Here is a 25,097-nt window from a genome sequence, read left to right on the forward strand (position 1 = left end):
AGGACTCTGCAGCTTGCTGCTCCCAGAGAGTTTGCCATAGTGATGGGAAAAGATGTGTTCTTAAGTATGCAGCCCTTCCCTTTGAGCATCCAGGATGTCCTTAGCTGGTGAAGAGACTAAGCCATGAATGAGGAAGCAGTAACGTGTAATAGGTAAATAACAAAGTGACTGTGACTCTGTCTTACAGTAAACGGTCCACTTCCTCTGGCACCACAGACTCCCTGTAAATCCCCTAGAGGACGTGGCCATTGTGGGCACAGCCTCACCCCCCCCCAGGCTGAGGTGCTCAGTCCTGAATTCTGCTTCAGCTGATAGCTTCCCTCCCTCCCTCTCTCTCCTCTGCAGGCAGCCAGTCTTCCAGGAAGTGAGGACAGATCCTTTCCTCAGGAATCACCTGTCTGAGCGAGCGCTTAAGGACAGACTCAACCAGCTTCCTGTAACAGGGATCCTCGCTTCTGCAGCAGCCAGCAGAGCCAAGGGGGAGGTTATTAGCACAAGGGCCGTGGATGCACTGAGATTCAGCCGCTATCTGATGGGATGCACCTTACCTGGGCCGAAGGATTCTGCCTGGAAGAACGTTTTATTCCTTGGACATCGCTGCTTCCAGGCACAAAGGCACAGTCCAGGAGTCCCTTGCTTTTTTCCAAAAGACACAGACTGGAAGTCTACCCCGGTGTCCTGAGGGACTTGAGCTTACAGCAAGTAGCCGGTTTGCTACTGTTTGCGTCCTTGATAGAGACCCTGCAGTCTTACATCAGTCGTGCATTTACCCAGCCTCCTGCCCTCATAGCTTTCTTTCCGTCCGTCTGCCTGTGACGCAGATCCACCTTCAGCCTTTCTCATGATTTTATTTGGGTTTATTGCTTTCCATTCAAACGAATCCCAGCTTACAAACAATAAATGACAAAAACATAAAGAACATCACAGCGCACATCATATAATACCATTAACAAATCGGTGAAGCCATTACTATCCATAAAACACCATTAGCACAGCAGCAACTACAGTGAGGGGGGAAAGTATTTGATCCCCTGCTAAGTCAGCCTCGAAATCTTACTGACTTAGAGAGGATCTGCAAAGAGGAGTGGGACAAAATGCCTCCCGAGATGTGTGCAAACCTGGTGGCCGCCTACAAGAAACGTCTGACCTCTGTAATTGCCAACAAGGGTTTTGCCATCAAGTACTGAGTCACCTTTTGCAAAGGGATCAAATACTTATTTCACTCATTATAATGCACACCAATCTCTGACTTTTGTCTTCTGGGTTTCCGGGGGTTTTCCTGTTGTTATTCTGTCTCTCGCAGCTACAATAAACCTACCATTAAAATTATGGACTGGTCATTTCTTCGTCAGAGGGCAAACAGGCAAATTTAGCAGGGGATCAAATACTCCCCCCCCCCCGTAAAAAATAAGTTAAGCATCACAGTTACAGCATGTGTCATGTTGTACGATAAACAAATCAAAAAGGCATTTATAATCTGGAAAGCTATTAACAAAATAGCAACTAAAAAATACTGTATTTTTCGCTCTATATGATGCACTTTTTCCCCTTCAAAAATGAAGGGGAAATGTGTGTGCGTCCTATGGAGGGAAGACGCCATAGCCCCGCGACCCTCTCCCGGCTGGAGAGGTGACGCGCGGCTATGGCAGGAGCCTCTCCACTGCGCCTTTCCGCTGCTCCCTGACCTGCTCTTTGGGGCTAGTGGTGGGCTTCCCCCCGCCAGCCCCAAAGAGCAGGTCGAAAGGAACCTGAAGCCTGGAGAGCAAGAGGGGTCAGTGCACACCGACCCCTCTCGCTCTCCAGGCTTCCAAGGTAGCCGCCTGAACGCACCTTAAACGGCACCTTGTTTTAGAGCGGGAAAACAAGAGGGGGAAAGTTCTCCCCCTCTCTGTGCAGCGCCTCCTGCCGCTTCGCTGAAGGGGCACTGGGCAGAGAGGGGGAGAATTTTTTTTTCTTGTTCTCCCCCCTCTAAAACAAAGTGCGTCCTATTGTCCGGTGCGTCCTATGGTGCGAAAAATACGGTAAGCCAAACACTATTAAGTTCACGCACACAAACTTCTCTCGCCCTCCCCAAGCCCTCATAATCTTTCAGTATGTTCAGTTCATTAAAAGACATGTGCAGCTGCATTAAATGGGAGGACCCTGGTCTAATAGAAATATCTGCCGCAACAGAGCTATACTTCAACCTATTATTAGTTTCTACCCCTAAATCAAAACCAGAGACTGTTTGGAATGATCTTGCGTGAAACTATAGGGCAGCCTTCCCCAGCTACAATTCCTACCCGCCCCAGCCGGGGCAGCCCAGAACCAAGAGCAGATTTTGGAGTGTGTTTGGTACCCACACACTGTGTGCTGAGCCAAGCAGGAGTTGTAAGCAAGGCGCTGGCCTTTGGGAAGGTGGCGTGAGGCTCTGACGGGGTCCTTGAGTCCTCGCACTTCCTCCCCAAAGCCAGGCACCCGTTTTTGGGAAGGTAGGGTGAGGACAGGTAGGGGACGTATTTTGGCCTTGCACACAGCAGCATGGTACCCAAGTCGGCCACTTCTGGAACATTTGGAGGGCTGAGGATAGGGAAGGCTGCTGGGCAGCCTCCACTAGTGGAGAGAGCTGGCCTGACTCACCTTTTAGCTGCCCAGTGACATGCAATTGGCCTGTTCCTGACACCTGGAGTTTGGCTGATCCATCTGGCAAGGTGGGAGAGGGGTATAAAGGAGTGTAAAGACTGAGTGGGGGTGGAAGAGAGAGAGAGCAGGTAAGCAAGCTAATGCTTGCATTTTGGGCAAGGGAGGAAAGTTGAGTAGGGAAGGAGAAATGTGATGGGGTGGCTGTTGTTGTTTTAATCCAGAGATATTAGAAATAGTCCCTGGAGCATCTTGAAAGCAAGGCACCACTCTGGGGATGTTTAAAGTGCAGAGTTCAGAAGTCTCCTCCTCCCTTGCCCTTCCATCCCTTTGTTGTCGTCCTCTTCCTGTTTTTAAAAGCCCCTCTGATGACTCCCGTGCTTTCCCATGAGTGGGCCGTAGACCTTTGTTTCCTCCTCACAAGGAGAAGCCAGGAAGCCCACAGATGCTGCCAGGATCACTTTGCACCTGGCACACGACCTCTGAAGCCGTTTCATTGATCCATGGTGTCCCCGGCCCCCTCACTCCCTTTTCCTTCTCTTCATACAGTGAGCAGATCTGTCTCCCTGCGGAATCTCAGCAAGGTCAGAAACCAGAAGTTGTGATTCTCATCCGAGGATGGGAGAACAGATGGGGCTCTTTTTGCCAGGTCTACCCTTTCCACGAGGCCATGGGGGGGACACACACATGTTGATGTACCTTTTTGGGGAGCAGCAAATGGACTGTTATTTCACTTACCTTTATATTTTACACGCAACATGGACAAACACATTAATATCGTAGATTCAGGTAGGTAGATGTGTTGGTCTGACGCAGCCGAAATAAATAAAAAAATCGAAAAGCTTGTAAAGAGGTCTAGGTGGCTGTGAGAATTCAACGTGTCTGAGGGAAATGCATCTAAAGGAGGTTTTTAATGTGTGACATTTTAATGTATTTTTATTCTTTGTTGGAAGCTGCCCGGGACGGTTGGGGCAACCCAGCCAGATGGGCAGGGTACAAATAAAATTATTATTATTATTATTATTATTATTATTATTATTATTATTATTATTATTATTATTATTATTAACCCTACGTGGACTGGGGCACAGTGGAGGCTAAAACCAGATTAGCCAGTTGAGAGCTGGACAAAACAGCAAAACAAATAAACATTGGGATTGCTGGAACGGGAGTCTTCGTTTCAACCAGCCCAGTTCCCCTCCTGCTTCTTCCCTGACCATCTAGCTCGGCCTTCCCCCAACCTGCTGCCCTCCAGTTGTGTTGCCACAGCCAGATTTAGCCCTAATGAGCAGTTTTCGAGGATTTGAAAGCTTTTTGGTTGACCTAATACAGCAGTCACGAAATTAAAAGACTCCTGCTTCTTGGGAGAAAAGCAATGACAAACCTAGACAGCATCTTAAAAAGCAGAGACATCACCTTGCCAACAAAGGTCCGTATAGTTAAAGCCATGGTTTTCCCAGTAGTGATGTATGGAAGTGAGAGCTGGACCATAAAGAAGGCTGATCGCCGAAGAATTGATGCTTTTGAATTCTGGTGTTGGAGGAGACTCTTGAGAGTCCCATGGACTGCAAGAAGATCAAACCTATCCATTCTGAAGGAAATCAGCCCTGAGTGCTCACTGGAAGGACAGATTGTGAAGCTGAGGCTCCAATACTTTGGCCACCTCATGAGAAGAGAAGACTCCCTGGAAAAGACCCTGATGTTGGGAAAGATGGAGGGCTCAAGGAGAAGGGGACAACAGATGATGAGATGGTTGGACAGTGTTCTCAAAGCGACCAGCATGAGTTTGACCAAACTGTTGGAGGCAGTGGAAGACAGGAGTGCCTGGCGTGCTCTGGTCCAGGGGGTCACAAAGAGTCGGACATGACTAATCGACTAAACAACAACAATAAAGGAATTGCCCCCCAAAGAACTCTGGAGCCCCTTGTGCCATCCAAGGCAGGAGCTGTTGGGAACAGGGAGCAGCTAAGATAACGGCGGATGGCACGAGCACCCGGGTGTCGCTGCCCTGTGCCGACAGATGTGGCACGGTCTCACAAGCTAGACTTTATCTGGGGCCTGGCAGGCGCTCTGACCTTGGCAGAGCCTGGGAGCTCCTGGGGAACAAACCTGTGCATTGTGGAGCTTCCATGGTGTGTTTCACTGGCTTTCAGCGTTGCTGTTCTCAATAGCAGGAAGCAGCACACTTCAGTGGTGATGAAAGGGGGACCCTCTCACTGCCAAATGCCTTTGCTGGCCTCTCTTCCTGCTGCTGCCTCCTCCTCCTCCCTTTGCAGCAACTTGTTCCCTGTCCCAGCTCATCTTTTTCCAGAGCGTTCATGATGAAAGGGTTTTCTTATTCCCAAGACATCCGTTCACTCCCGGAGAATTTACAGAGCTTAGGTCAGCTGGCTTTAGGCTTTTAATAAGGTAAAGGGACCTCTGACCATTAGGTCCGGTTGTGGCCGACTCTGGGGTTGCGGCGCTCATCTCACTTTATTGGCCGAGGGAGCCGGCGTCCAGCTTCCGGGTCATGTGGCCAGCATGACTAAGCCGCTTCTGGCGAACCAGAGCAGCACACGGAAACACCATTTACCTTCCCGCCGGAGTGGTACCTATTTATCTACTTGCACTTTGACGTGCTTTCGAACTGCTAGGTTGGCAGGAGCAGGGACCGAGCAACAGGAGCTCACCCCGTTGCGGGGATTCAAACTGCCGACCTTCTGATCGGCAAGTCCTAGGCTCTGTGGTTTAACCCACAGCGCCACCCGTCTCCCTCTAGACTTTTAATAGCCGCTTCTTATTTTTTTTAAAAAAGGCAGGTATAGCTAATAATAATAATAATAATAATAATAATAATAATAATAATAATAATTTATTTATATGCCTCCCATCTGACTTGACTGCCCCAGCCACTCTGGGAGGCTTCCAACCCAAAATAGTAAAAAAAACACAATACAGCATCAAATACTAAAAACTTCCCCATTTAATTAATGCCACAATAGCTCGTGGCCCAAGATCAGTTTGCATTGGTTGAGAGCACACACTGGAGACTTTGGGCATCTCTGCAATACTTGCTTTTATTTGCAAGCCGAGCATAGCTGTGCCAAGGTGCTTTTATCCATCTGCCTGCTTTCCCTTTGCCCCTTTGCTCCTTCCTCTTTTAAACTCCCAGAATTGGAATGAATATGGCTAAAGAACGTCCTACCAGGTCACTTTAGGGTTGGGGTTTCAGGTGTGGACGCGCTGCAAACCATGGGTAGGCAAACGAAGGCCCGGGGGCTGGATCCAGCCCAATCACCTTCTAGATCCGGCCTGCGGACGGTCCAGGAATCAGCGTGTTTTTACATGAGTAGAATGTGTCCTTTTATTTAAAATCCAGGGACGCGGGTGGCGCTGTGGGTTAAACCACAGAGCCTAGGACTTGCTGATCAGGAGGTCGGTGGTTCAAATCCCCACGATGGGGTGAGCTCCCGTTGCTCGGTCCCTGCTCCTGCCAACCTAGCAGTTCGAAAGCATGTCATAGTGCAAGTAGATAAATAGGGACCGCTCCGGTGGGAAGGTAAACAGCATTTCCATGTGCTGCTCTGGTTCGCCAGAAGTGGCTTATTCATGCTGGCCACTTGACCCAGAAGCTGTACGCCGGCTCCCTTGTCCAGTAAAGCGAGATGAGCGCGCAACCCCAGAGTCGGTCACGACTGGACCTTATGGTCAGGGGTCCCTTTACCTTTATTTAAAATCCATCTCTGGGTTATTTGTGGAGCCTGCTTGGTGTTTTTACATGAGTAGAATGTGTGCTTTTATTTAAAATGCATCTCTGAGTTATTTGTGGGGCATAGGAATTCGTTCACCCCCCCAAAAAAAAATATAGTCCAACCCCCCAGAAGGTCTGAGGGACGGTGGACCGGCCCCCTGCTGAAAAAGTTTGCTTGACCCCTGCTGCAAACCCTCTTTTCCCATCGCAAAGTGATTTTCTGGGGAAAGAGTTGCTCCCCAGTTGCTCTGATTTCCTGCTCTCCTGGGGTACGGGGAGCAGGTAATTTGCAAGAGGGCTTAGAGTTGGCACCCAACCACCCTGGGCAAGCCCTTGGCAAACATTTTTCAAGATGCCCCAATGCTTACGCACTTGGGACCAACCCCACCCTCTGCCCCGAGACCTGCTGCCCTTGCCTTGAATGCTTTATTGCAATCGTTCTGCTTTATAATCTCTAATATGTGTGTGTAAAGGGGGCGGGGAGAACTGGTTGGCTCCAGAGTCGGCTCTTTTTGCCAAGCAAGGAGGAAATGCATTAGTAGGCAATAAATTTCCACCGCTGGCGAGAAGGGAGTGTAGATTATTTGTCCTGTGACAGTCTAGGAAGACAATAAATGGAGATCAGGTGTTTCCTCTTTCGGGCCGCGGAATGTGAATTTGCCTTTTGTCCTTCGAGAGATCCTGCTCATTTAGTGAGCGAAAGTGACTCAGGTCCTCTAAGCGGCTGTCCTAAAGTTGAAATTAACTGGGGCAGGAAAGTCTATGGGGCTGCCCAGGTCCAAGCCAAAATTTTGCTGTCAAAGAACTCCCTCACCCCACCCAGGGCCCATAGTAAAATTTCCAAAGATGGCTGGATTAAACCTCCCTGGGGTTAAACCAGCAGCAATATCAAATTGAATAAGTAACAATACGTTTCTCTTCCCTGACACTCGAGGCACTTGGTGGGTAGAACACAGTGGATGCACAAATAGGGTAAAGAATAACAAGTTTATTAAAAAGTTCCAAAAAAGTGACAAAGCACTGCAGTTATCTTTTATGGGAGGGGCAGGTAAACTAAGGCCCGGGGGCCGGATGTGGCCCAATCGCCTTCTAAATCCGGCCTGAGGATGGTCCGGGAATCAGCGTGTTGTTACCTGAGTAGAATGTGTCCTTTTTTATTTAAAATGCATCTCTGGGTTATTTGTGGGGCATAGGAATTCGTTCATTATTTTTTTCAAAATATAGTCCGGCCCCCCCCCAAGGTCTGAGGGACGGTGGACCGGCCCACGGCTGAAAACGTTTGCTGACCCATTTTATGCCTTCTCCATCTCTCCATCTCTTTCTCTCATAAATGGTAAAGGGACCCCTGACCATTAGGTCCAGTCATGGCCGACTCTGGGAATGCGGCGTTCATCTCGCTTGACTGGCTGAGGGAGCCGGTGTACAGCTTCCGGATCATGTGGCCAGCATGACTAAGCCGCTTCTGGCGAACCAGAGCAGCGCACGGAAACGGCGTTTACCTTCCTGCCGGAGTGGTACCTATTTATCTACTTGCACTTTGAGGTGCTTTCAAACTGCTAGGTTGGCAGGAGCTGGGACCGAGCAATGGGAGCTCACCCCGTCACAGGGATTCGAACCGACGACCTTCTGATCGGCAAGTCCTAGGCTCTGTGGTTTAACCCACAGCGCAACCCACGTCCCTTTTCTTTCTCTCATAGAATCATATAATTCTAGCATTTCCAAAGATAAACAACTACCTGACATTTACACGACATCTGAAGGCAGCCCTGTTTAGGGAAGTTTTTAATGTGTGACATTTTGATGTATTTTTTATCTTTGTTAGAAGCTGCCCAGAGTGGCTGGGGAAACCCAGCCAGATGGGCGCGGTACAAATAAATTATTATTATTATTATTATTATTATTATTATTATTATTATTATTAGCATTAGAAGGGAACTGAAGTGTCATCTAGTCCAGTGTTTCCCAACCTTTTTTGGGCAAAGGCACACTTGTTTGATGAAAAAAATCTCGAGGCACACCACCATTACAGCCCCGTGACGTCAGCGCGCAGCGTCACGCCGGGAGGGACGCACGAAAGTGTAAGTTTCAATTTTTTCCCTCCCCCTTGCCGGGGAACCTCCAAGCTTTGGGGGTAGGGGGGGAGGAGGCAGCAAAGTGAGGCAGGAAGGAGAGCGCGGCTTGGCTGGGTGAGCTTTGGCAGGGGCAGGGAATGAGAGCCGCGAGGCGGGCACTGCGGACGGAGGCGCTGCCCGCCGAGCTCGCAGGCAGCCAGGCAGGCAGACGGCGAGAGCCCCGCGCTGGGCGGCCTCTCCTCGCTGCCGCCACCCCGCCTCTCGCCGCCCGACTCGCCCGCCTCCCTCCAGGCAACATCTCGCGGCACAGCAGGCAACATCTCGCGGCACACTAGTGTGCCGCGGAACAGTGGTTGGGAAACACTGATCTAGTCCAACTCTAGTGCGTAGTGGTTGCGGAGCTTCTCTCTCTCTCTCTCTCTCTCTCTCTCTCTCTCTCTCTCTCTCTCTCTTTGTAAGAAATACATTTAATACAGGTGTCACCTTGCTTTTCTCTCCCCCGCCCTACAATGCCTCTAAAGAGAACGAGAAATATTTACAATTGGCAGATGCCTCCCAAAACTAAAAACAGGGCTGTAGAGGGAGCTGGCATACCTCAAGGGCAATGATGAGCCTGCTAAGCTGGTACTAATTCCTTAAAAATGGGTTATGGTTATGAGTCAAATCCTCCATCCAAAGATGACAGAAAAAGTGGGTCCAGGCCTTTGATAATCTATAGTCCCATGCCACAGAAACGGGGCAAAACTGATCCAGCAAGATTCTAACAGTGCCCCAAATTATTCTTGATGACTCAGGTAACCTTCTGCTTCTTGGCAGAGGGTCTCTCAAAGACATCCCACACACCAGCTGCCTTCTGCTTGAAGAACTTGGTGTTCTGTGCACTCTCCTGCCCCCATGCAGAGTCTTGGTCTACCAAGTGGGTGTACTTTGTTCGTCCAGAGCGCCCAAAGTTCTTCACCTGCATGACTTTGGGTAAGATGGTCTTGTTGAAGTGATCCTCCAGAGTTGGAGCACTGAAGTCCCTCTTGTATACATCCTCATCTTCATCCATGAAGAAGGCCCCCCGATGGTAGTACTTCTGCAGGAACTTGTATTTGCCCTTCACCGCCAAGGTAATGACCTTGCCGTTGGCTCGGAGCTCAGCCCGTCGTTCCTCCTCAGTCAGATTCCGCACTTGTTCGATTTCTGCCTTCTCTTTCTCTAACGCCTCACGCTCCTCTCAGTCCCGCTTGATGCGCTTCAACTTTCCAGGCCTCATACTCTTCCTCATCATTCTCATCATCAGTGTCCAGAGCATCGAGGGCTGCCAAGGAGCGCCTGTTCTCCTCCAACTCTTTCTTGGTTTTTTCTTCAACAATCTTCAGGGTGTACTTGTGCCTCTCCTCAGCCATTCGCTTGGCCTCCTGCTCCAGTTCCTTCTGTTTCAGTGCTTCGGCCTCTCGCTCCTGGACTGTAACTCTGTCCTTCTTGTGGATGAAGACAGGTTTCAGGTGTGGCTCAGTCTCATCCTCACTATCTGTGTACTCCTCAGATTCTGACTCCTCTCCAGAACGGCCCTCATCTTCCACCTCCATGACTTCCAGCTCCTCATTCTTACGTTCCTGTGCACGCTGCCGCATCATGCAATGGCTACGTTCAATTTCCTCATCGTCAATCTCCTCCCCTTGCTCCTCACTGGTGTCCTCTCTCTCCATATGCCAGGCCTCTCCTTCCACTTCTGAGTCACTCTCCCCTATCACTTCTGGTTCCACAATCTTACGATGCCTTGCCAGCCTCTCCTCCACATCCTCTGAGATGCGGTTCTGCAGGCGGCGCAAACGGGGGTCACTGGCCAGCTCTTCCTCTTGCTCCTCCGGTTCCAGCTCCTGCTCCTTGGCCTTCTTGATGAACTGGAACTCCTCGTCCGAGGACTCCATGGCGGCATAATCTGGCCGCTTCCCCGAGACGTAGCGTTTAACTTTCACCTTTTCCATCGAGATCTCCCCCTTCTCGTTGCGGACGGGGACGGACCCCGCCGTCGACTGGATCGGGGGCTGCTTCATGAGGGCGCTGCTGGAGCCTGACATGGCGGCGGCGTCTCCTCCTCAGGGTCTGGTGAAAGGAGCCCCCCGTGGAGCTTCTCTTGAATCGTGTCCCACGGCTCTGCCTGGACTGCTAAAGGCGCAACCAGTGCTCTGGCCGTCGCGAACATTTTGGGGCCACAAAGGCTGAGGAAGAGGCCTCGCCTCTGCTCTACAGACCCTCTTGTCAGCTCATTTGCTTGGAGGTAGCAGTCGAACCGAGCGAGGTGGGAGTCCCATGATTCAGAGGCTGGGGCAAACAGTGGTAGAGGCATGAGTGAAGCCATGGGCGATGGATGGAACACAGTGCTCTAGCCAGAACGGTCAGCTCTGAATTGGTTCTGCTCCGTGATTTTGCTCAGTGTTTCAGCTCCGTGATTCAGCTCAGCTCAGAGGGTGGCCGCGTCTGGCTGTGCTCTGATGTCCATCGATCCCATCCTCGCCGGCATCGGAACCATGGCTTCACTCGTGCCTCTACCTCCGTTTGCCCCAGCCTCTGAATCATGGGACTCCTACCTCGCTTGGAGAAATCCCATCCTCGTCGCCAGTGTTAAGTTGTGGGTAGACATAGCAGACGATGCAGCGATATCTCCAAAGCAGCTCTTTATTTGTAAGCTGGAACAGAACTGAACAGCAAACAGCTCAGCCGGCCTGCTTTTATAGGCAGCCGGCTGTCAACATTGTAGCAACAACAGTCCAGGGTTTCCCACCTAAAATAACTGACGTGGACCTGAGTGAAAACTACATACATGATACTCCTGGTGGCCAGGGTGAGAACTTCAATACATAACACTCCTCAACCCCCCATTTTTTAAATCCTGTCCCCCCCCCCCGAGCATTTCCCATCAGAAGAAGAGCGAGGGCCACCACCTCTACGGCAAACAGGACACAGGACACACGCCTTCCATTGTCTTAAGAAAACCCCTTGATCCTGATTTTAATCCTGTCACTTGGGACAAGCTCATCGTCCTCTCTGATCTCAGCGGCGGCAGCACTGGCGGCGGAAATAAGGACATTCCAGGATCAAATCAAAAGCTGAGATGGATTTTGTTATTCCAGGACTGCTCCTAGAAAATCCAGACACTAAAATCCAGGGTATGGAATAAAAGACTAACACTTAGCAGGAAATCAATACATAACTCCTAAGACAAATCTGTACTCCCTCTCTAGCAGGTGACAGCATGAGATACTTGCGGAAGCTTATCTGGAAAGTGTCAGAAACTACCATTTTATGGAATGAACAGATTTAACCACTTAAAGGCCCCCAGGCTTCAGGCACTATAATGGACATTAAAAGAACCCCTCTAATCTCCTTAAAATAACAATAATATTCTGCAATATGGCAATACAAAGGCTTCAAAGAAAGATTCTGGAGAGGGCTTCCTTTCCAGATTCAGTGTGTCGTTTTTTGAACTTGCCACCTTTTCCTGCCGCTGTGCAGGCTGAGTCGTCCTTTGGTTTTTGGTGTCGCAGCTTCGCCAGTCCTATGCCCCACATCATATGACCTCAGTTGATGGACAGGTGGGCGTGGCCTCGCTAGAACAGGTTGTTCAGGTATCGCAGCATCCTTGGTAACAGATTAAACGCAAAACAAAATTAAACAGACCAGATTTTCCACAGAAAGGGCGACTTAGATAAAATTGGGAGGAAATGCAGATTGGCATTTTGATGCTAAAACTGTGTGGACGCTGCAAAGAGCATGAGCAGCACTCATTGCGCAAAGATACCTGCTTGGAAGCACCCTTGTGTAATAAACAAAATCTGCCCTTATTCCCTTATGGGAGACACAAGAGCCCTTATATAGTCCTTTCCAGGTTCTCCATCAGTCGGAGAAAATAACAGAGGCCAACCAGAGAATATTGAGAAGCAAAGCAGCTCGTAAGCCTGATCTTTATTGATCTGTTGCAACAGGGTGCTCCCCTCACACACAGGAAAGGAGGAAGACCCAGAACCAAGGTGTGTCTACCCTTATATAGACATTTTAAATTGCCCACCCTGGAGTCCAAGACCACCCCCAGAAACATCATACCTACATCACAGAAAAGGCGGTCTACAACAGAAATCTGAGTGCGTTGTTTATCTCCTGTCTGGCAGGTTACCTGTTAATGGTCACTTGACTGGATTACCTGGGGAGCCTATCCAGTCTTTTGTAATGATAAATACTTAGTTCCTGAGGCAGGTCACAGGCTCACCCTATTCATACACACATACCCTTAAGACAGGATTTCTGAAGGAGGAGACAATGGGGAGGCTTTTCCATTTTTCTTCGACCTTGCAGAGAAATATTTTCAGGACTTTTTCTGTGGGGTTTCAGACATGTGGTTTATATATGCAGTTATGAATATATATATATTCATATAAAATTATAAAATTATAATTATAAAATTCTTATAACAGTAACAAAAACTTTGAAGCTGGGTTCACGTTGTGGGTGAAGAAACTGTCTTAGTGCTTATCTTGACCCCAAGAGAGTTCTTACACTCCGTGGCACGATGGCGGTGGGTGAGGGTCCCTGATACAGAGAAATGACTTAAACATTTCAGGGATAAGAACCAGTCTTGAATCCACCCTTTGAGACAAAGAGTGCTTGCATTCTGTGAGGCTGTGATCTGGCAATAAGAGATTATTAGAAAGGAAGCACGTGTCATAGTCACTAGCAAAATACTTCCAATCCATAAAGCAATGGATCTGAAACATAATTTACTCATTTCAGGCAAAATAAGAAGACCCCTTGTTGTTTCTTTGTTTGATAGGTAGGTTGACGACGATTAGCTGTTGGGTCACTGTGCTGGCCAGTGGAGTTTCTCCATCTATCAGATTTCCACAGTGACCCTTGCATTCATCCCAGAAAAGGCCAATTTCTGTGAGGCTTGGTTGGTACATTTATGAACATTTATTATACATATAAGACCTTAAATTTTTTATTACACTTGGTAGCTGCATTTGCAGCTGTTTTAAAGGCGTTCCAAGCCAAACTGCTTTCCTCTGTCCTAACAAGCTTAGTCTTTCTCCTTTTAATAAAGCTTTGAGACTGAGCCATTTCCCTCCTAAACCCTGAAGTCACACTGGGGCAATTGTTGCATCGGGCATATTTATTTTCCCATTTGTAATTACCAAGGGGCAACTGGCTTACGGCGGTTGTGACAGGGTGGGGCGGAGGTTGTCTTTGCTTATGTGATAACACTTTCTGGAAACTCATCGCAGCTGCCAGTTCGTTCGCTTTTAGAAAACCAAGACCGTTTTCTTGTTTCAGGGAATAGCGGAGCTGTGTCGTCTGAAGCAGAGAAAATAGCCAAACCCTGTTTGAGGAGCTGGGATGCTTGGCAGAGAACGAAGAACTGGGAGAAGGCGGGATGGGGACAACAATGGGCTACTTTTGACTTGTACTGTCAAGGGTACGGTGGAACAGACAGGATGCGTGTCAGCAAATTTCTGGATTTCGTTGGAAGGTGCTCAGATGCAGAAGCTCCAAACCGGTTGGCTGGTTGACCCAGCGCTGATTTCAAACATAAAAAGGGGGACTGAGGGCTTTGAAGTGTGATAGGAATTTTATGGTCTTAGATATATGGTAATGTTCATAACTGCACATACATAGATCAACACAGGAAGACCAACCTGGAACCATTTTGATTCCTAAACTGACCAAATCATTTCTCTGCAAGGTTAAACTGGAAAAGCCTCCCCATTGTCTCTTTCCTCACAAATCCTGTCTCAAAGATATGAATAAGGTGTGAGCCTGTGACCTGGCCCAGGAAATAAGTATTTTACCACTACAAAAGAATGGCCAGGCTCCCCAGGAAATCCAATCAAGCAACCTGCCAGACAGGAGATAAACAAGGACAAGAGAAAAACAACATTTAAATTTCTGTGTTGTAGGTGAGATGTATCTGAGGGGTGGTCTTAGGTTACACCCCTTCTGTGATGTATGCATAATGTTTCTGGGGGTGGTCTTGATCTAGAGAATGGGAATTTCAAAAGTCTTTATAAGGCCTTGCACGCCATTGTTCTGGGTCCTTTTCCTCTCCTGCGTGTGAGGGGAGTACCCTGTTGCAACAGATCAATAAAGATCAAGCTTACTAGCTGCTTTGCTTCTCAATAATCTCTGGTTGGCCTCTGTTATTCTCTCCTACCAATAGGGAACCTATGTAAGGACTCTATATGGGCTCTTGGATACCCCATAAGGGAAAAGGGCATATTTTTATTTACAACAGAAGGATAAAGAGCAGCTGTTTGTGGAAGCCTCTGCCCCTCCCCTGCAAAACACACACACACACACACACACACACACACACACACACACACACACACACACACTATGCACTCCTTGTGATTTGCTTCAGGGGGGAAAAAGAACCTAGTGTTATCCGAGAGTGCCAGAGAGATCCCAGGGGCATCGAAGCTGTGAAAAGCGCAACAGTCTTCGGAGCCAAGCGCCGCTGAATGGAGGCAGTGTGTGGGGATCTTCAAGCACCTTTTGCAAGATGACTCAAGCAGACGGGCAAAGGCGGCTGCAGGGCAGAGAGAACTGCTGTGTTGGGGTTTGCCGATGCAGGCACACCCAGAAGCCAGAGAGGGTGAGGAATTAAGGGCAGGGAAGCACGGGATTAAGAGCTGAAGGAGGCACAGTTCTTAAATCACTGCCTGCAAGACAAGCGCATTGCAGGCACTTGGTGCTGAACAACTACCTTCTAAAGGGTGGTTCCGCTGTTGTAAATAACATCTGCCCCCCTTCCCTTATGGGGTATCCAAGAGCCCATATAGAGTCCTTACGTAGGCTCCCTATTGGTAGGAGAAAATAACAGAGGCCAACCAGAGAATATTGAGAAGCAAAGCAGCTAGTAAGCCTGATCTTTATTGCTCTGTTGCAACAGGGTCCTCACTCACCACACGCAGGAGGAAGGAGGAACCCAGAACAATGGCATGCAAGGCCTTATATAGACACTTTAAATTCTCTGCCCTGGAGCTCAAGACCACCCCTCCATACATCATACACACATCACAGAAGGGGCGTAGCTCAAGACCACCCCCCAGATACATCATACCTACATCACAGAAAGGGCGGTCTACAGCAGAAATCTGAGTGCTTTGTTTACCTCCTGTCTGCCAGGTTACCTGTTTAATGGTCACTTGATTGGATACCCTGGGGAGCCTGGCCAGTCTTTTGTAATGATAAATACTTAGTTCCTGGGCCAGGTCACAGGCTCACACCCTATTCATATCTTAAATGTGCCCTTAAGACAGGATTTGTGAGGAAAGAGACAATGGGGCGGCATTTCCATTTTCCTCTGACTTTGCAGAGAAAACATTTGGTCAGTTTGGGAGCCAAAATGGCTTCATGGCTGTTTTCCTGTACTGCTTCAGACCTGTGGTACATTGGTAAATTTATGACTATTTAATATATACCTAAGACCTTAAAATTCTTATCACACCACACAGTATGCAAAAGCTAGCCTTGGTTTGACTCAGCAGAGAGAGGCAGTCGATGACAGCTCCCCTGTATGAACCACATCTGGACACCAGAAGAACAGCCCTGCTAGATCAGACTCAGAGCATCCTCTCTCACAGCTGCCCATCCAGATGGCGCAACAAGAAGCCCTCAAGCAAAATTTGAGCATGAGAAACCTCTCCCCTCCTGGGGTTTCCATTCAGAAGCATTATTGCCTCCTGCTGTGGAGGCAGAGCAAGTCCTGGCTAGTAGGTGACCCGGAAACTACAACTAATCCAGAACACGGCAACTAGACTGGTCACTGGGAGCGGCCGCAGAGACCACATAACACCGGTCTTGAAAGACCTACATTGGCTCCCAGTACGGTTCCGAGCACAATTCAAAGTGTTGGTGCTGACCTTTAAAGCCCTAAACGGTCTTGGTCCAGTATATCTGAAGGAGCGTCTCCACCCCCATCGTTCTACCCGGACACTGAGGTCCAGCACCGAGGGCCTTCTGGCAGTTCCCTCACTGCGAGAAGCCAAATTACAGGGAACCAGGCAGAGGGCCTTCTCGGTAGTGGCGCCCGCCCTGTGGAACGCCCTCCCACCAGATGTCAAAGAGAACAACAACTACCAGGCTTTTAGAAGACATCTGAAGGCAGCCCTGTTTAGGGAAGCTTTTAATGTTTGATGTATTATAGTATTTTAATATTCTTTTGGAAGCCGCCCAGAGTGGCTGGGGAAGCCCAGCCAGATGGGCGGGGTATAAATAATAAATTATTATTATTATTATTATTATTATTATTATTATTATTATTATTATTATAGACTTTGACAGCCCTCTCCTCCTCCTTGAATTTCTCTTATCTTTCAAAGCCATCCTGTGGACATGAATTCCGCAGTTTAATTGTCTGCTGCATTGGTCACATTTTTTGTTGCTTTTTTTAACAGCACACTCTGAATAGCTTTGGTGTGGCGCTGTGGTTTGCCGATCTGAAGGTTGACGGTTCGAATCCCCACAACGGGATGAGCTCCCGTTGCTTTGCCCCATCTCTTGCCAACCTAGCAGTTCCAAAGCACGTCAAAGTGCAAGTAGATAAATAGGTACCACTCCGGTGGGAAGGTAAAGGGCGTTTCTGTGCGCCGCTCTGGTTCGCCAGAAGCGGCTTAGTCATGCTGGCCACGTGACCCGGAAAAAACTGTCTGTGGAAGTCGACAAACGCCGGCTCTCTCAGTTTGTAAAGCGAGATGAGCGCCGCGACTGGACTTAACTGTCAGAGGTACCTTTGTTATTATTTAGTCGTGTCTGCCTCTTGGTGACCCCCTGGACCAGAGCACACCAGGCACTCCTGTCTTCCACTGCCTCCCGCAGTTTGGTCAAACTCATGCTGGTATCTTCGAGAACACTGTCCCACCATCTCATCCTCTGCCGTCCCTTTCTCCTTGTGCCCTCCATCTTTCCCAACATCAGGGTCTTTTCCAGGGAGTCTTCTCTTCTCATGAGGTGGCCAAAGTCTTGGAGCCTCAGCTTCAGGATCTGTCCTTCCAGTGAGCACTCAGGGCTAATTTCCTTCAGAATGGATAGGATTGATCTTCTTGCAGTCCATGGGACTCTCAAGAGTCTCTTCCAACACCATAATTCAAAAGCATCGATTCTTCGGCGATCAGCCTTCTTGATGGTCCAGCTCTCACTTCCCTACATCACTACTGGGAAAACCATAGCTTTTACTATACGGACCTTTGTTGGCAAGGTGATGTCTCTGCTTTTTAAGATGCTGGGTACATTTACCTTTACCTTTTTACAACTAAGACAAGCAGGGAAGCTGTGGCAGTCCAGATGTTGTTGGACTCCAGCTCCTATCATCCATTGGCCAGAATGCCCAGGGCTGGAGGGAGCTGGAGTCCAACATCTGGAGGATACTCTCTCTCTCTCACACACACATAGATAGATAGATAGATATAGATATAGATATAGATATAGATATAGATATAGATATAGATATAGATATAGATATAGATATAGATATAGATATAGATATAGATATAGATGATATAGATATAGATATAGATATATAATCTGCTTTATACCCCTTTCTCCCCCATCTCTTAAGAATCTGACTTTTACTATTGCATGCCGTGTTTTAAATTTCTGCTCATAATCATTTTTGCAGGAAGGTTTTCTGTGGGTGGGAATTGGTGAGGATCTGGAAAGCATAACCAAACACGACTGCCATCTTTTATTCACACAAAAATTGGCACCTTGAACTTAGTTTCTCTGAGCATGGGCAGAGTTCCTTTCCATGAGGTCCAGCAGCAAATACATTTTCCTGGCTGTGTGCACAGAAAGCTGCCCTTTGCTGTGAGGTCACCACTGCACATAAGCCAGTATTGTCTGTTCTGCGTGGAAGTGGTTCTCCAGGGCGATACGCAAAGGACTCCCCCAGATTCTTTACTGATGACGCTGAGGATTAAAACTGAGACCTTATGAATGCAAAGCATGCTTATGCTATGGGTCAGTGGAAATAAGAGAAATGCAACAAGTTAAGAGGATTAGCATGAGCATGGCTATATGAATGCTTTGAGAGATCTTACGCTGAGCACCTGCTTCCTGGGCGTATGAACTGGCCATGTTGAGAATCGAACCCAGTACATTCCGCATACCTGTCCCAGTCACAGGCCCTTCCCGACAGACCCTCTCGTAGATCAGCAGAGGTAGCGGGGGACTTGGCACTTCCACCACCCACAGGAGCTTGGCTAATCTGGGGGACTCTCTTCCCCAGGACGTGCGTCTGGCTCCTTCACTGTGCAGTTTTCTTCGTAAGAATTTGCCATGGCCCATGGCCCTTGACCCTTGATTATTTTTCATACATAAACATAATGAAAAAAGAAAAAGTTGACAATAATAAAGGAAAAAGAATGAAACAGAGAAAAAAGAAAAAGAAAAAAAGAATATGAAACATGCAATAAAACAGATCATCACTTGACTATCACTTAATTAATTAATTAAAATCCATCTTCATAAACATATTATTTGGCTTCCTCAAATCTCTTCCATCTGAATTTCTTAGTAATTATATATAGCAGTTTCCAATATCATTATTTCATAAACCATATCACAGTCATAATCACATTTCCTTACTTTTCTTTTTGTACATTTTCTTATTTATATATTTAATCCCAATTTAATCCTAGGCCTAATTGATTATTTCAAGTGATTACACATCTTTAAGATTACAATATTTATTCAAATGGTCTTTAAATTTCTTCTAGTCTTCTTGGTGTTCCTCTTCTTACTGGTCGCAGATTCTCCCGGTGAGATCAGCCAGCTCCCTAAACTCCATCATCTTCATCTGCCATTCTACCGTTGGCTCCAAGACTTTGGCCACTTCATGAGAAGAGAAGACTCCCTGGAAAAGACCCTGATGTTGGGGAAGATGGAGGGCACAAGGAGAAGGGGACGACAGAGGATGAGATGGTGGGACAGTGTTCTCAAAGCTACCAGCATGAATTTGACCAAACTGCGGGAGGCAGTGGAAGACAGGAGTGCCTGGCATGCTCTGGTCCAGGGGGTCATGAAGAGGCGGACATGACTAAACGACTAAACAACAACAACACATGCAGAGCAGCTGCTGCTCCCACTGAGCTGTGTCCCTTCACTATTAGCCTTCCAGAGAGCACCCTTTTAATCATCTTGTAAAAAAAATATTGCCCCCCAAGGTGGAAGACTTCTGGGAGAAGATTTATAATGAATTGAAAAAAATGTTGAAATATACATTTCTAAAGAAACCAGAGGCCTTTCTTCTTGGAATAACAGGTTTGGAATTGCCCAAGAAAGGTGTTAAATTATTTGTGTATGCCACAACTCCTGCTCGAATTTTACTAGCTAAGAACTGGAAGACCCAGGAAATACCAACAGTGGAAGAATGGCAGATGAAAATGATGGATTTTTCGGAGCTAGCCGACCTGACCGGAAGAGTCTGCGACCAGAAGGAGGAGGAGTTCCAGGAAGAATGGAAGAAATTTAATGACTATTTAGTTAAATATGTTAAGTTAAATTAGTTGGAAAAACCTTGCAAATACCGGACAGGTTTAGGACTACAATATGTATTATGTGATGGATTAATACGGAATTGGGAAGAAAGATGTCAAGAGATAAAGTTAATTTTATAAGAACACTGATTTGGAAAACCGTTAAAATGATATATATTGAAATCCAACCAGGGGGATACGAGGAAGTCACTAAACTATGTTAATTAAATCGAGGTTTATAAAGACTATGATCTATGTTTGTTTGTTTATATGTGTGTATTTGTTTGCTTAAATTTTTGTGAAAAACCAAAAAAATTTTTTTGAAAAAATATTGCCTTCTCGGCTTGATATGAGCAAAGAATTTTATGGACTGTATGCAATCACTCTTAAATTACTAAGTGCTTAAACTGGTGGTAATTAATTCCCGGTGCCTCCCAGCAGAACCCTAGGCATATATTTTCCAAGTGTGCTGCTCTCCTAAGGGACAATCCCTGTTTCCTGGTTTCTCCCCCTGGCAAATCAATCTTATCGGACTCTCTTTTGTCTTTTAAATTTCCAAGCTCAAATGTATACATTGGGAGATTAGCTGCTGCCCATTCATTGCAGATTGAATTTCTGCCTCCCCAGGACATTGTGAAAGGCGCCATTCTCCAATAAAAGGTCTTCAAAAGGAGGTCCGTGGCGAAATTACTGAATGAGAATTAATTAGCAAATATGTTTAGGATTCAGTGGAGATCAAGTGCTTTTTCCCTCTCTTTCCCCCCACTGCAGGCTGCAAATGGGAGCCCGGCAACAGCTAAGATTTTTATCACCAATATTTTGTTACCAGTTCCGTGTTTATCTTTTGTATATTTGAACTTTGCAGAAATTGTCTCAGAGGGCCTAACTCTTGTACTTCACGACTTTGAGCCCATGCATTATTTTAATAGACTGATTGATAAAATTTATATAGCATTATATGGTTTACAGAAAGAATCATCCAATCAATGTATCAGTAACAACAACAAAAAGTTAAAAGCAACTATCTAAAACATTAAGAAAATAATTAAAATTAGCTATAAGCTAAGACCAGATTAAAACACCTGCCATCATTCTACATGTCTGGAGAGGCTTACCTAAACAAAAAATGTTGACAAGTATACAGTGAAGAAGAAATAAAAAAATTCCTTCCAGTAGCACCTTAAAGACCAACTAAGTTAGTTCTTGGTATGAGCTTTCGTGTGCATGCACACTTCTTCAGATACACTGAAACAGAAGTTGCCAGATCCTTCTATATAGTGAGAAGGTGGGGAGGGGTATTACTCAGAAGGGTGGTGGGAATGGGAGATTGGCAGATAGCTGAGATGAGCCTGTTGACGACTCTTAACGACTGCAATAGGTCTTACAGGAAAAGGCAAGGGGTGAGAAGGTGAGAAATGGCTTAGTCATGTATAATGAGATAAGAATCCAATGTCTCTGTTCAGGCCAGGTCTCTCCATGGTTTTAAGTTTGGTAATGAGTGAAGAAGAAGTTTGCCTGGTGTCAAGAGGCAGGGAGTTCCACAGGATGGGTGCTGCCAAGCTAAATTTTTAAATTCTTACAAATACAAACGAGAATTGTGTGGCACCCATTAGAGTGTTAGTTCCACCAATCAAAGCAGCTGATGGGGTGATAAACAGGTCCCAAGCCGTTGAAGGTTTTCGTGTACTAGTAGGGTAACACTGCTTTGTTTCTTCTTCATGGGAACATGAGAGCTAGTGTAGTGGATAGGGTGTCAGAGTAGGACCTGGGAGACCAGGGTTCGAATCCCCCTCAGCCAGGAAGCTCACCGGGTGACCTTGGGTGCCAGTCACTGCCTTTCCTCTGTTGTAAACAAAAATCTACCCCCCCTTCCCTTGTGGGGTATCCAAGAGCCCATATAGAGTCCTTACAGAGGTTGCCTATTGGTAGGGGGAAATAACAGAGGCCGACCAGAGAATAATGAGAAGCAAAGCAGCTAGTAAGCCTGATCTTTATTGATCTCTTGCAACAGGGTCCTCACTCACCACACGCAGGAGGGAGGAGGAACCCAGAACAATGGCGTGCAAGGCCTTATATAGACATTTTAAATTCCCTGCCCTGGAGCTCAAGACCACTCCCCCCAGATACATTATACCTACATCACAGAAAAGGCGGTCTACAACAGAAATCTGAGTGCTTTGTTTACCTCCTGTCTGGCAGGTTACCTGTTTAATGGTCACTTGACTGGATTGCCTGGGGAGCCTGGCTAGTCTTTTGTAATGATAAATACTTAGTTCCTGAACCAGGTCACAGCCTCACACCCTATTCAAATCTTAAATGTGCCCTTAAGACAGGATTTGTGAAGGAAAAGACAATGGGGAGGCTTTTCCATTTTCCTTTGATCTTGCAGAGAAAACATTTGCTCAGTTTGGGAATCAAAATGGTTTCAGGTCGGTCTTCCTGTGCTGATCTTGGTTGGTACATTTATGAACACTTAAAATATATCTAAGACCTCAAAATTCCTATCACACCGCCTAACCTACTTCACAGGGTTTTTGCCCTGGGGATAAAATGGGGAGGGGGAGAACTACATGAGTGTGATGGCCTGGGAATCCGATTCAATGGCTGAACCGGAGGAATCCCAGCCTGCACAGGAGTCCCCGCCTCCAGGGCCGGCTGAACTGGGGCAGGGCCTTGATTCTGAAGCGCCTGCACCTGTGCCGGATCCTCAGGAGCAGGCACCAGGTGAATCTACTCTGGCTCCGGAGGTGGTTGAGGACTCAGTGCCTACAGGTGAGTCTCCCCCTGGGTCCAGTAACCCTCCAGCCTCTCCTGAACTGCAGAGGCTCAGGGCAGAGAGGCGAAGGGAACTGGTTTCTCCCAGGAGGAGTGCTCGCCTTAAGGCCAGGAGAGGCGGGTCTCCTGGGGGCCGGGACCACCCCTGGCCTCAGAGAAGATAAAGGCCAGTCAGCCCGGTCCCAGGTTGCGGGAGCAACGTCGTTGAAGAGCTGTTTCGGCCAGCACCCAGTCCGGTTCCCCCCAGAGTTCCTGTCCTTGCCCGGCTCCTCGCTGTGGACCCAGCTGAACCCGTGGAGGACTGTCTGCCGACCCTCGACTCAGGTCCTGGACCTCGCCCCACGGTAACCTCCCCCCTGGACCAGCACAGTGAGCCTCCGCGAGGTGGGATAGGAAGAAGAAGAAGAAGAAGTCTTGAAGCAGAGGTTGGGTGGTCAAAGGGATGCGGGTGGCGCTGTGGTCTAAACCACTGAGCCTCTTGGGCTTGCTGATCAGAAGGTTGGTGGTTCGAATCCTTGTGACGGGATGAACTCCCGTTGCTCTGTCCCAGCTTCTGCCACCTGCCAGTTCAAAAGCACACCAGTGTGAGTAGATAAATAGGTACCACTGCAGCGGGAAGGTAAACAGCATTTCTGTGCGCCAGAAGCGGTTTAGTCCAGCTGGCCACATGACCTGGAAAGCTGTCTCTGGACAAACACCAGCTCCCTCAGCCTGAAAGCAAGATGAGCGCCGCAACCCCATAGTTGCCTTTGGCTGGACTTAACCCGTCCAGGGGTCCTTTACCTTTACCTTGATGGTCACCTGTCAAGGATTTTTACCTGTGATTCCCTTGGGGGTCCCTTCCATCACCGCAATACTTTGTAATAAGGTGGAAACCTCAAAAAAACTATGAAAAATAAAAAAACAGGATGTTGCAAAGCTCACCTCCCCCTCTGTGAAAAACAGCAACAGTGAACTGAAAGAGCATTGCAAAAGTAAAATGTGAAAAACAGCAACAGTGAACTGAAAGAGCATTGCAAAAGTAAAATAGATCACCTTGGGCAATATGTTGATATGCACCTCAGCCTTGCATCTCAGGCTTGAGAAGATGCATATTGTGGTCTTCACCCTCAGGAGAAAGGCTCTTCCAGATGTCCCAGGCCCCGGTCTCATCTGTATGCATGCCCTTCCTGCAAAAGGAATCTCTTTGTTCATCTATATCAGAGACTGGCTTTAGCATCTGGGGGGGAATCCTGTGGAATTTCCCATCATCCCCTCCCCCCCCCTTATCCTGGGTGCAGCCCGGAATACCTAATTAGTCTTGGAGGAATATCTTACTTTTGGGAACTGATTTATCCCAGGTCGGAGCAGAGATGGAGAAAGCAAAGGGCGTTGGCCCATAATCAGAAAAGAACTGGGCTTTGTTCTACAGTTTCATCAGTCATATGGCTTCCCCCCAAAATATCCAACCCCCTTTTCAGTGTGGTTCTCCCCTCACAACAACCCTAGGCTGAGAGGAAGGGGTTGGGGGGTCCAGGGTCACGAGTGGAGAATTTAAAAGAAAACTGCCGGCATCATAACGCCATTAGACAAATCTATGGTGCAGCCAGGGACGGAGAGCTTCAAAGCGTTAAGATCAGAATGTGGGAAATATGAAAGCAACAAGAAGAGGCAGGAATATTGGAGATATTCTTCAGAGGTCCAGACTATGGGGCGCCCGGAAAAATTAGTAATTAACAATTTGGACTGTAATTTGGTTGTTTTTTTTTAATTTTAGTTTATTGTTTTTAATTGGATTACGAAGTGGATATGTTGATGGGCTGTTTTTATTGGGAAATCAATAAAAATGATTTTTTAAATAAAAGACAAATCTATGGTACAACTGCAGTTTTGGGATATTGTGCGCCGTTCTGGCTGCCTCACCTGAAAAAGGATATTGTAGATTTGGAAGATGTTCAGAAAAAGGCAACTCAAAGGAGCAAGGAGCAATGAAGAAGAGTTGGAGAGTTGGGGACTTTTTAGAGATCCCCGTTCACACGAGTCCTTTGTTTGGGGTCATTGCATGCGTCAGTTGTTGCGCATGAGCCCCGTTCTGCCCTCTTCTGTGGCTGAAAACGGCCCGGGCATTGGCAGTGGCACATCAGTTGGTAGTTGTGCAACATGGTTGGCACTTCATGCAGCACACAGTTAAGACTGTGGAACTCCCTGCCACAGTGATGGCCACCAACCTAGATGGCTTTTGAAGAGGATTAGACAAATTTGTGGAGGAGGAAAGGGTTATCGATGGTTGCTAGGCAGGATGGCTCAGAGAAGCCAACTAAAATAATCTTCTTTCACAAAATGCCACCACCGTAACGCTTGCTTGGCTGCCACTAACCAGACTTCATGCCCGTGGCTCCCAAA

At 47.5% G+C, this 25,097-nt stretch overlaps 1 protein-coding gene and 1 pseudogene across 6 annotated transcripts in view; one reads left to right on the top strand and one right to left on the bottom strand.

The window, feature by feature from the left end:
• Positions 1-3,639, top strand: part of ARMC9 (armadillo repeat containing 9) — a 98,275-nt gene extending 94,636 nt beyond the window's left edge. For all 5 annotated transcript variants that reach the window (XM_081190156.1, XM_081190158.1, XM_081190157.1 and 2 more), the window contains 2 exons: positions 346-1,515; positions 2,027-3,639. In XM_081190156.1, the coding sequence (XP_081046282.1) occupies positions 346-368 (23 nt within the window). In that variant the 3' untranslated portion in view covers positions 369-1,515; positions 2,027-3,639. The remainder of the gene's footprint in view (positions 1-345; positions 1,516-2,026) is intronic.
• Positions 3,640-8,875: 5,236 nt separating this feature from the next.
• LOC308585943 (microfibrillar-associated protein 1A pseudogene) lies at positions 8,876-10,525 on the bottom strand (annotated as a pseudogene). The gene has a single exon. The product of its transcript is annotated as a microfibrillar-associated protein 1A pseudogene (transcript).
• Between the last annotated feature and the right edge of the window lie 14,572 nt (positions 10,526-25,097).

The sequence above is a fragment of the Podarcis bocagei genome (assembly GCF_964188305.1).
Source record: "Podarcis bocagei genome assembly, chromosome: 4".
In the NCBI taxonomy this organism is placed as follows: Eukaryota; Metazoa; Chordata; class Lepidosauria; order Squamata; family Lacertidae; genus Podarcis; species Podarcis bocagei.